We start from the raw sequence: 12,445 nt of genomic DNA, 5'->3' as shown, positions 1-12,445 counted from the left end.
TGATTTTTACGTTTTAAGTCGTTTTTCCATGTTCCAAGATATTTGGAATCAGTTTTTCGTAAGGAATGCAATTGGAATGTTGGTTTTTGTCATTTATAAAGTTTTTTTGTATGAAATGGTCGTGAACTTTATGAGGGTTATTTTCGTAATTTTGTCGAATTCTGTTAAAATTAGTGAAATGATTTATTTGGTTCCGATTTATTGTTTTATGTGTTTGAATGTGTTTTCCTAAGCGTAATGTAGGCTCTAGGGTTGTTTTGATGTTAGGGGTATTTTGGTAATTTGATCAATTTTTAGTGATTTTTATCGTGAAGCTTCTTTTTTATTTGCAAGATGATGATTTCTATGTTTCTGAAGTCGTATTTTCCTAGCGTAGCGTGATTTCTAAGATTTTGTCAGTTCGAGATACCTCATCCGGATTTCTGAAACACATCTAGTAACAAAATAAAGCAATGGAATACACATCCATCATTGGGAATCATTGCGATCGGGTTGACGAGTTGATTAATCAGGCGAGTGCAAAAATGGGGTGTCTACACTTAGGGACATGAAACTCTTCAGATCAATCATAGACGAGATACTTGTATCCACTGAGTCTGTATTTAGTTCAAACTGAGTATTGAAACTTGGATTATTCGGACTTCTGATATTTCGGCTCGGACTGCCTTTTTAGCTTCTCAACTCAACGGAAATTTTCTTTTATTTTTTGATAGCTCTAAGTTTTGCCTAGATTGCTTGTTCAAGTTTTTAATCTAGCGAGCATGATTTAGCTTTTGCCTAGATTGCCTTTTTAGGTTTTCGATCTAGCGAGCTTACAATTTTTTCTCTTTTCTTTGCTTTAATTGTCGCCAAAGTCATCCTTTCAGATTTTTAACTTCGCGAGCTTGCCTTAATTTTTGCCTAAGTTGCCATTTTGGGTTTTCAACCTAGTAGGCTTTTTTTTTTTTTTTTCTTCCTATCTGAACTTCTAGAGTTGCTGTCTGATCATGCTTTGCTATCTTTCTTGACTTTTCGTACAGTACTTAGGAGGACTTTTATGGGTAAGCTTAGGACTGGGTATAAAAAGAAAGGTATTTTGAGGCTCAAAAACCCAAATGCCCCTTGTGTGGCATTTCCTTTTAAATTATTTTCTTTTTCCTTGAATTTTCTTTCCCACTTTGACAATTTTTTTCTTTTGAATTTTTTTCTTTTTAGATTTTTTCTTTATCGGGAAATCTATTTTTATTTTTTATTTTATGTTGATGTGGTCGAGCCTGAAGTAATTTCTCAGGTTGCCTACGTACCCCAAAATTTTGGGATCAGACCAAAATGTAGTTCGAATCCTCCCTCCCCTAGGTTAGATGATCGGGCTGAGAAAGAAAAAGGCATAATTTTTCTTTTTGAAAAGGCTGCAAAGAGGTTGAGAAAGGATATGTTGAACTAGGTAACTGGGTAATATAAGGATTGATTCGGCCAAAGATGACCTCCTTAAATGTAGTACCGTTTGATTTGATCAAGGTTGGTTGGTTCTGGTAATTCAATCATGATCTTGAAATCTGACAGCTTTTCCTGGTAATATTCCCTTGATGATGAATGGACCTCCCCAATTTGGTTTGAACTTTCCTCTAGGGTCAAAGATAGGTGCTCGATTTTCTTTGAAATCTGATGATTTTCCAAAGTAGTGTTTTCTTGCTGATAGATGAATTTCTCTAATTAAGTTCAGACTTCCTCCTATGGTCAAGGAGAAGTACTTAGTTTTCTTTGAAGTCTGATGGTTAAATCCTTGACTTGTAAGTAGCGAACTTTAACCTTCTTGTCAAACGTGCGAGCGATTCTTCTTTGATAAGTTTGCACTCAAAGTTGTTTTTCTTCAATCAAGTTTAGCTCTTCGTACCAAATGACGAGTCTAGTCTGTTTCTAGCAATTGACTTTCCATCAAGACCTTGAAATACAGGATTTCCATTTTAGCTAGCAAGACTGCTTCCATATCATATACTAAAGAGTAGGGAATAGCTCCAATGGAGGACTGCATTGAAGTATGATGTGCCCCTAGTGTGAATGGTATTGTAAATAGTAATTAATTAGTTTTTCGTCCTACGGAAGAAATCCGTATCCCACCTAAGATGATGCACCTGTCTCTCCTCTTAAGTCATATTGAAAACTTATGCAAGAAGAAAAGAGAGTTGTTGGCACCAACTTTTACTTATTACACGCCAATTAAAAAAAGAAATTAACCAACGGTTGAAAAACATTAAAAGTAGGGATGCCATTAGAAATTCTCTCTTTTTTTCTTATTTAAATTGTTAAATTTTGGTTTTTATACTTAATCTAATCTTTACTATTATAATGAGAAAAGGTAGGGTAGAAGTGGTTTGACGCCAAAATTTGATTGACCATAAATACTCTCATTTTTTATTTTTAAATAAACTTAATATAATCAACTAAATTTAGTCAAAAACCTAGAAAATTATAACCTGAATCATGTTACTTAGTCTCAAAATACAAAATATCATTTTTATTAACTAATCTAAAAAAATCTTTTAATCAACATTTTAAATTATAAATAAACTTTTTGATACATGTGATTTTGCACATGCCACCTTGTAGTCTTAATTGTAAATAACTATTGAATTTTTTTAATGTGTTATAATTTTGGATAAATTCTCAAATAATTGTCGGAGTTTTCAAAAATATCAAAAGTGGTACATGTGTTGATATAACTATCACATAATGTTATCAAATTATCAACATTATGTAATAACTTTGTCAACATTAACAACACTTCAAAAATATTTAATATATATATATATAATTATTTCAGAATTTATCCTATATTTTTTTTGTAATGTCGAGGTAATAGTGAAATTACCAGCTTTGACAATGTAGAGACCTAGAGGGGGGGTGAATAGGACTATTTAAAAATTCTTCTGAATGTGAACATTAGGGTGTGAATGAATTTTTAATGAGTTTGTTAATCAGGGTGCATTCACCAAATCATTCATGAAACAAGATATTTATGCAAGTTATGATCAGTCATGATGTGCATCCAGATTGGCATAAAGATAAGGAATTCTGAGGCAAAATATGAGACACACGATTTATAGTGGTTCAGCAACTGTGCCTACATCCACTCCCAAGAGAACCCAAATTGATGGTTCTTTGGTGTCCACTAAAACTGAGGTTTTTGGTTCACCTTAAACCGCACATAGAATTTTTCGGGTTAATTCCGCAACCCTAAGATTGAGTGGACCACATCCATTCAAAATGCTTGAGTTTTATACTTCGAAAACTCAGTAACCTTTGTCACTCAACTTGAGTCCGCAACTCAATCAAGTACTTGATTTTGAAGAAGAAATCAAGTAAACTATTACAAGAGTATTTTTAAATTTAAAGTACAAACAATCAAACTCACAGTTATGACGATTGAAGTGAGTTTGTTATTCTTCAGTTCTTCATTACTCCCTTCAACAATGGCTCCTTGCCTAGCTCCATGTTAGAATGTAACTCTTGAAGGATGGAGTAAGTAGAGCTTGATCAACTCAGATGAGGTAGTTTGATATGCATGATTTCGACTACCCTTCACGACTCTTCTTACTTCGTTAAGCCTTTTGAAGTATGCTTATTAGCTTGGGCTGAATTTCGAAGATGTTGATCAATCCAAAGAGAAGCCTAGAGCTTTTCTTTTATGGGAATAGCTCTTAACGGCTTTCTGTCGGTGGCACCTGAATCCCAACGGTGGCACCGACCTAACATAACGGTCGAAAATCTTACCGTTGAGGATTTTCGACAGCTCTATTGGTGGAACCTCCAAGGGTCATTGGTGGGACCGATGAGTATTCTTATGGTGGAACCGCCATAAGTATGCTTCTGCCACCGAACGATAATTCATTAATTAGTTCTGACGGTGGATGGCGGTGGGACCGACAGAATGTTCTTCGGTGGAACCGATGCCTAGTCTATCAGTGGGACCGACAGGATTGTTCTTCTGCCACCGATAGAAGGTATCCCATGTTAATTGGTCGATGGATAACGGTGGGACCGTCAAGATGTTCATCGGTGGGACCGATGAATATTATATCGGTGGAACCGACAGGTTAGAGCTTCTGCCACCGATTGAAGATATCCCAAAATGTTCAGTCGGTGGTTGGCGATGGGTCCTTTACTCCTGCCGACAACTTCTGATCCCCTTGAGATATACCTGTTCTGATGCTCCATGGGTGAAGATGTCCCTTGACCTTGATTAGTTTTGATATATTATGGATTTGTCGTTAAGTAATGCATACACAATAATGTTTCTAGTAGTTACATTATGACATCACACGACTACCCTTGGAATTGACAAAACATGGTACTAACAAATAGCTTAAATCAAACTTTTATAATGTTTAAATGAAGTGTTTTAATCTTCTTCTTCTTCAATAATAGCAACTATTGGCACCACAACTTTTACTTCTTCCCAACCATTCACTTGTTTTCTATATTTTAAATTAGGATTTAATAAGTAAAATTTGGGTGCCATTAGCAACTTTCTAATAAAATTATAACTTCACCAATAGCCTTTTTAGGATTTTTGTTTGAACGTGCGAATAGAAGTTTACTCTTTCTTTTACTAGATTTATATTTTTTTAGTTTTTGTAGTTTTTATCTAGATAATGTCTAATCAACAATTAATAAAGTCATATTGGGATTCAGCGATACATAAAATTTGGATGAAATATTAGGTTGAAGTAGTTAAAAAATATGGTAAAGGAGGAGGAAGTCTAACCTCAAAATGGCATAATTATTTTACAATTATATTTGAAAAAAAAAAAAAAATCTTACACCAAATACAAGCATCGTTGGGATTATGTGAACGATAAATGGAAAGCATAGAAAAATCTTAAGATGAAATCTTGATTAGGATGGGATGTACATACGAGATCCTTTGAAACAACTGATGAAAAATATAAGTCAGATGTTTTAATAATTTTTTTCTTCTATTTATGTTTTATATCTTTTATCAGTTAAATAAACATTCCAATTAATTTTGATATAAGACATTAGAGTACGAAGATGAGTTAGACCAAATATTTGGTAGGATCGTTGCAACGAAAAAATATTGTATGACTGCAAAAAAAACTTATTTAATCATACAAGATAGTCATGTTTCTCTCAATGATTTGGATGCAGATATTGATGATGTGAATGAAGAGTCAACATCAAATACTTTAATTGATACAATTGAAAATTTTATTGAAGAAATACCTAAAAGATGTCATAAGATATCAAATGAGTTTGAACCCTCTTCTACCATAAGTGTAAATGCGAAGTACAAAAATGAGTGATGTTGAAGTCCATAGAATGTTTTGTGTGATGACTGACAATATAGAGGCAGATTTGAAAAAATAAAAAATGACATAAAATATAAACAAAGATACTTATATTATCTCATATATCAACCTATTGAATATTTTCCATGATATTGATCGGTGTATACCAATATAGATATTTTTAATTGATAAATTATTCAAAGAATCTTCTAATAGAGAGAATTTTATTGGATTAATGAATATTAATTGATGATGAATTGATTGTTGATATGAATATTATACGAGATGAAATTGCTCAACAAATTTATAATGCCATATATATATGATGATGTAAAATTTTATTTGATTATTTATTGTTTATTTGATAAACATTAAGTATGTTAGTACGAAAAAAAATATAATTAAATTTTATTTTATATTTTTTTAATATTAAATCTTGTGTTTATATTTATTATTAATATATTATTATTTATATCAAATAAATAATTTTTTTAATATAATTTTTAATTTCATCCAGCAAATTCTAGATAACAGATTATCAAATAATTTCACATCTTAACAATATAATTAGATAATATATTATTAAACAGTATACTCAATTCAGTAACCACGACTTTTTCTCAATTTTGACAGCTTAGTTCACCATAGCAACTTTAGATACAGTTTTTCCAAACACAACGTTAGAAAGTTTGTAAATTGAAAAGTGTCCCAAACTCCCGATATTTCATTTTTAATTTCTTCCAAATTCCAAACAACCGTCTCTGTGTCAGCTTTGGATTCTCATCCATGGCCGAAGAGGGGCTTGGGAGACCAAAACCATCTCCTCCTGTAATCTATTAAACTCTCTCTCTCTCTCTCTCTCATTGCCGTCGATTTATTATTTTTTGCATTTTTTTATTAGTAATATTTCTTGTTCGAAAGTATTTCTTCTTGTTTGGTTGATCCCAGTCGACTCAATATCTTTAATGGGTCTGTATTGTAATTTTTTTTTTCTTTCTTATAACTTAGCTAGATATTTTATGCATAGGGTTTTACATACTGTTTCTTCTTTGGGTAATTTTTATTTTTATTTTTACAGTTTCTGATAGTTGGTATGAATGGGGTACTCCTTTTAGGGTTTTTTCTTCGGTTGAGTTTCATATTTTTTTTTTAATGGGTTTGTGATGCCTGAAAACTTCTCAAATTTATGGGTCTCTGTAATAATTTTTTTTTTTTTTTTTTTTTTTGAATTTAACTCAATTTCATCTATTGAAATAGTTCTTAGAGGTCCTTTGCAAAAGTTCTGGTAAAGTAAGGAGATTTGCTACTGGTACAGAAGCAGGATTTGCCTTATCTTTGATTAACCGAAAGCGGGGTTTTAAGCTCCCTCCTGCTACTTATATAGAAGCTGTTAAAGAGGGAGAAGAACCCATCAGTTTTGGACCTAATTCTGTTCTCATCAACTATGGTGATGGTTGGAAGTTGCAGACAGATGCAGAAGAAGGTATATTGTAATGGGATTTATTCCATTTTTGATCATTTTTGTAATTGGGGTCATCGCTATTAGTTGAAAGGACATTGACATTGGTTTCTTTCTTCCCCAAAGCAGGTCTTGAAAAAGAAAAAGAGAAAGAGAAAGAGATGCAACCAACATATAAGCAGGTCCCTCCTATCATGGTAAGTTTACTTTCCTCATTTTTTTGTTGGGTTTAGAATGCATACCTGTTATGTGCAGAGAATAATTGAAACAGAGTCATATCACATTGTCGCCAGGCATCAGAGATCGGAAAGACCCAAAACACGTCATCACCATTTTTGCTAGAACGATCACAGTGATATCCAGGCCTATGACCCCTAGTCTTATACCTAGAGAGAAGATAGTAGAAAGGAGGTTGCGTTGGCTGTTACACACTTCTAGTGCGACAGCAACACCTTGAGTTTGTAGGACTTTTAACTCCCAATTGAGGAGTCCTGATTAGATGTGTAATAGGTGTGGGCCCACATGGATGTCCCAATCAAACCATTTCGGATATCCATCTCCATTTTGGATAGTGTTGTTTTCAAAAGCCATTTTGGAGAGTAGGTTTAGGAATCTCCATTTTTTTTACTCCAAAGAGACCTCATGACCATTGGGATAGCTTCATCCCCCAATTGGGGTAGTTTCATGACTGTTGGAGAGAATACTAAACTTTGGTTTCGAATCCCAAATTACTCAGGATTCATACTTAGAACAAGAGAGTATTTTTATTATTTAAGAGAATCAGTGGATTCAAGTTGGAGATGAGAAAAGCAGAATACTCAACTTTTTTTCCCTTTCTCTTGAACGTTATGCAGACTTTTGTTTTGGGTTTTGGGTGAATATTTGAGATTCTTTGTTTTCAAATTGATGGCATATACCCTTGATGTTTGTTTCTTTGATACCCTAACAAAAAATTATCTAAAAATTGTCCCCTCGTCTTCAACCTCTAGAGTATGGACAAAAACCCTTGCAGAATTATTTTTTATTTTTTACCGGAGAACCATTGTCTTCAACCCCTTCAACCTGAAGGGTAAATGTTTTTTACTCTATTGGATCTCGTCATCAATCCTTGTCTTCAACTTCTCCTAAAATCTTATCTTGTTTTGAGGTTTGAGGGTGATATGTGGGCAAATTATTATTATTATTTTTATTATTATCATTATCATCATCTTCAATACTTTTTAATATTATATGAAAGTCAACAATATTTGCAATGAAATTTAAGGCATAATTTTATTTTCTTTTTGCTGTGTAGGTGGATTTTCAATTTGGTGATCCTTTCATTAGTCTCCTCTCAGAAGAATCGCCTAAAAATTATTCTAATCGCGCCCTACCATTGCAAGAGCCTGGTGAAGTTGAACCTACAACGAAAAGACCACAAAGAACTAAAAACTTCTCCCAAGATGAGGACCTTCTCCTCGTATCTGGATGGATCAACACAAGCAAAGATGTGACCACAGGACATGAACAACACCACGGCTCCTTTTGGGGCCGTATTCATTCATACGTTAAGGAAAATGGAGGAACCGAGCGTAGTCAAAGCTCTCTTATGAACCGTTGGTCAGAAATTAATATTAAGTGTGGTAAGTTTGATGCGTGTTACAAACAAATTGAAGGAAGGCAACAAAGTGGACAAACTGAGCAAGACATGGTAATGATTGTGTTATTGAAAATTGTATATTTATAGTTGATTTGTTTTTTGAGTTTTGAATTTTTATGTTTTGATATGCTTTTTCAGTTTACTGAAACTAGGAAAGTGTACACGTCGATTATGGGAAAACCATTTCTGTATGAGCATTGTTGGAAGATATTGAGGGATGAGCAAAAATGGACTGATACCATCTACTTCAAGAAGTCAAAAAATCGTTGTAACGCGAGTCCTGCTTCATCTTCTCCTGCAACTGCAGATTCAATTAATTTAGAGGATGAGAGTGAACCCTCAACCAATGTAGACTGGCCATTGCGCAGAAAGGTCTCAAAGAATGCATTTAAAAATAAAGAAGGCAAGGAAAACGTTCAAGAAACGACTTCAGTGAAATCTACCGATTGACGGGTACGTGCATTCAACACTGATACAGACGGATTTGCATTGAACTCAATGTCACTTATATCTTCTTCATCCTTAGTGATCTTGTTATGCATTATTATGCACGCTTTAATAATATCTGCAAGCATTCTTTGATTTTAAAAACGTATTGATTCATGCACGATCGTGAAACGTGCTTGGAGTACCCCAAATGCCCGTTCTACATCTTTTCTTGTAAATTCTTGTTTTTTTGATGGGTAAGTTGGACTTGAACCCACGACCTCAAAGTTGTTTTCCAATGTGTCAGACCAACTAAGTTATGAATTTAAGTCCGTCCTTGTTGACTCTTACACTGTATCAAAATGTTATTTATTCAAGTCTTGTGAACATGGAATTGTTTTTTACAAACTTTGACCATGTTAGATAGATACCATTAGTTAGATAATATCTCATCGTGTAGTCATATCCATTAATCGTATAGTTGACGGGATGGGCATGTTGTTTAGCAAGTTCAACAAATATATGGGATTGGGATACACATTGATGTTATTAAGCGATCTTAGTAGCCCAAAGAAAGCATGTCATATCAAAAGACCTTGTGAAATCACAGCTTCCAGAGTTACTGTTGATTCATGGATGTGACCAGTATACATCTCTTTTTACGTTGTTGGACAATTCTTCAACTTTCAATACATACAATCTAATACTGCCTAATATTCCAAGAAAATCATGTTGTTCATCAACTACTAGCAATCGAACGGATGTTATTGGTGTTTAGTGACCTCATGTACTCGTCGTCAAATGTTGTATTAACAACTTTCACAAATCTTCTTAGACTTTCTATGACGATGTGTTTTCTCTGATCCGATATACTCAGTCCACAGAATGTCATTGCTCCATAAGCAAGCATCTTGAATGTGATTGTTATCTTCTGAAGGGAAGATAAATCAAGAACTTCAAGGGCATCATTTCTTTGGTGAAGTATAGATCATTAGTTTCCACTGCAGTTTGAATATGGAAAAGGATAACTCATTCGAGACCTCCTCTGAAATAAATGATCAGGATCTTCAACGAAATAATCGTGATAGTGTCTTTCATGGCCTTGAACTGTAGTACGAGGAATGATAATGTGGCCAGGAACGAAATCACGACGACACGTTGTTCATCTCCTGTTAGTCAATTGTTCATCTTTTATGACCACCCTTGCTAACACCTCACAATCGTCATTAGAGTCATCCTAAAAAAAATTGAGCATCTCTTACAATGTAAAAATAACGAGACATCAAAATGCTATTTAAAGAGAAAATGGAGTTGAATATAGAGAGAAGATGTTGTAGGACTAGGTGAAAATGAGAGAGGAAATAGTCATATTTATAGATGGATTCTAAATTTTGAAAAGTGGGATTCTGATATTTGAATTTTGCTAGTTGGGAGTAGGATTTAATTTTTTTTTTCAATTTTGAATTTTTGGGGAAAGGGATTTTGATTTTTGATTTTTGGAGAGAGATTCCCAATCTAGAGATTTATTTGGGTTTATTTGAATTTTGGGTTGAATTAAAAAATGTAATAAATTATTAACAGATAGCCATTTTTTATAGCATGGTTGGAATGCATACGCCCCTTGGATTGCTCTTAGACTTTATAATGAGGGAAAGAAAGATTTGTGAGGGGCCTTTAACATCTTTAAGGTGTTGAGAAACTAAAGGAAAAGAATTGTGAACAATAAAATCTAAAGAGTCCTAATTATATACAATCTCTCCCGAAATGCTTGTCCAAGACTTAATTGAATTGAAGTAGGAGAAATATTTATTCAGCAAGTCATCATCAAAGCCTTATCCCAAAAATTTAGAGTTGGCGGAATGAATCTTGATCCTCAATTCAATTTCGTCTAAAGCCATGTCCTTTATTAATAGTTGTAATGTGTTAACATGTTGTCTAATAATTCATGTTCTTTGTTTATAACCTTCAACTTGCACATTACTTCTAACTGAGTCTGTAATCAGCCTCTTTTACACATTTACTTAGTTTATCACGTGTTGGAAGTGAGCCTTGATTTTTAATGAAGGCCTTCTTTCATATTCCTAATTTTTTACCCTTCCATCTCGGCATCCTTGTCTCTGTTATGCTCATTCAAGGCATATAGGTGTATTGATTGCCCAACATTCAGCTTTATAAAGCATAGCCGGAGATCTTATTGCTATCTTACAAACTTTTCCTTGTAGCTGATTCCTCAGTCAGTTTCCTTTGTTTAGTAACTATAACATGGAATTCTGATGTCAAGCCTAAGTTGTAACCTTATTGGAAATAAAACACTAGAATGGCTTGAAACCAGTTATTTATGGTAAGTGTAAACTCTTAATGTAAGAAGATCATCCAATGAACCAGGTCACCTCTTGATTTTTCATGGCCCTATTGTAAGAGTGTATATGCTTTTTAGCTAGAGAAGGAGAAGATATTCCTTTAAGTTGATTGATTTAGTTCCATGGGATAATCTTCTACATATACATAATTTGGGTTCTCAAGTTTCTCATACAAAATTCAATGTAGTTTCTTGGGTTAGCGTTTATGAATCAAAACTTACAGTTGTCGATATAATTTGCTCTACTAGGATAGATTGTGACTAAATATTGTTAATTAGATGTGATGTTTTATTTTCTGTCATCCTTACAGAGACCATAAATGGCGTATGTCATGCTGAAAGATTTACAAGCCATTCAAAACCGTCCTTCAATTTTCTATATGTTGGGAGGACATTTCTTGCATTCATTTCAATGTTTCTGATTGATGGACTGTTCACCCTGGCTTTGGAAAATCTTCCCAGCTTAATCCCTTTTGTTACTTCATCAATGTAACAGAAAAACCGAAGAATCTAGTAGCTTAGTAGATTCTCTCTCATTCTGTTTGTAATTGGTTTGTTTCAAAGAATATATCTTGAGTTTGTTGTGAGTTATTTTCTAGTTCTCTTTCGGGAAAAAAATTTTGTAGATAAACTTGAAACGATTCTGTAAAAAGCTGCTGCACATCCATGGCTAATGAAATACTGTTTTTGCTAAAGTTATCATTGTTGGATCTGTTCTTTGAAGGTGTGTCATGGAATGCAAGTTTATCTAATTTGACTAAATATCCACCATTCTTTTAAATTAAGCATTTGTACTTTTGAGTGTCATTTGCCATTTTATTTGTTTCTCTCTCTCTCTCTCTCTCTTCATCTATTTTTATTTTTCATGTTTAAATTAAGTATTGTGTGGTTAATTTTCTTTCTTGACTCTAAATTCTATTCGAAGTGTTGAGATGAATCTTGCAATAATTGTAGATTAACTTCTTTACTCTTTACTTGTCCAGACTGACTGACTGACCGACGTGAGTGTGTCACCTCTGAGAAACGCCTTAATATTAGAGACTAAAATGCAGGAGCAGGATTCACGTTTGGAGATTGCAAATTTTTTTTACATTGGTCGCCAACCCGAACCCGATGCAATATTTGATCATACTATGAGAGTATCAAATCAGCATGCTAGTTGTGATTTATGATCTTATATTAGATCATCATAGTCAATTGTTAAGTGATCATCACAATCTCTATTATGATGAAGTTAAGACACGCTCATAATTATTACATTCTCGAGAAATAAT

At 33.6% G+C, this 12,445-nt stretch overlaps 1 protein-coding gene and 1 long non-coding RNA gene across 4 annotated transcripts in view; one reads left to right on the top strand and one right to left on the bottom strand.

Moving 5' to 3' along the window:
* The window catches only part of LOC147400287 (uncharacterized), a 26,844-nt gene extending 19,692 nt beyond the window's left edge, over positions 1-7,152 (bottom strand). Inside the window, exon 1 of the long non-coding RNA XR_015179287.1 lies at positions 6,990-7,152. This is a non-coding gene — a long non-coding RNA (uncharacterized LOC147400287). The remainder of the gene's footprint in view (positions 1-6,989) is intronic.
* Positions 5,928-12,445, top strand: LOC147400286 (uncharacterized). Of its 3 annotated transcripts, none has more exons than XM_086445924.1 (6): positions 5,928-6,116; positions 6,546-6,771; positions 6,874-6,944; positions 8,042-8,437; positions 8,525-8,839; positions 12,155-12,445. In XM_086445924.1, the coding sequence occupies exons 1-5, from the start codon at positions 6,075-6,077 to the stop codon at positions 8,834-8,836; spliced, it is 1,047 nt and encodes a 348-aa protein (XP_086302050.1). In that variant the 5' UTR covers positions 5,928-6,074; the 3' UTR covers positions 8,837-8,839; positions 12,155-12,445. The 3 variants fall into 3 exon arrangements, with proteins under 3 accessions (XP_086302050.1, XP_086302049.1, XP_086302051.1); XM_086445923.1 differs by lacking the exon at positions 12,155-12,445 and adding an exon at positions 11,483-11,978 and having other exon boundaries at positions 5,930-6,116; XM_086445925.1 differs by lacking the exon at positions 12,155-12,445 and adding an exon at positions 11,483-11,978 and having other exon boundaries at positions 5,931-6,116; positions 6,877-6,944.

The sequence above is a fragment of the Akebia trifoliata genome, chromosome 6 (genome assembly GCF_017979445.1).
Source record: "Akebia trifoliata isolate Shusen 1 chromosome 6, ASM1797944v1, whole genome shotgun sequence".
Lineage (NCBI taxonomy): Eukaryota > Viridiplantae > Streptophyta > Magnoliopsida > Ranunculales > Lardizabalaceae > Akebia > Akebia trifoliata.
The sequence above is the reverse complement of the archived record's forward strand: the minus strand, read 5'-3'. Positions and strand labels throughout refer to the sequence as shown.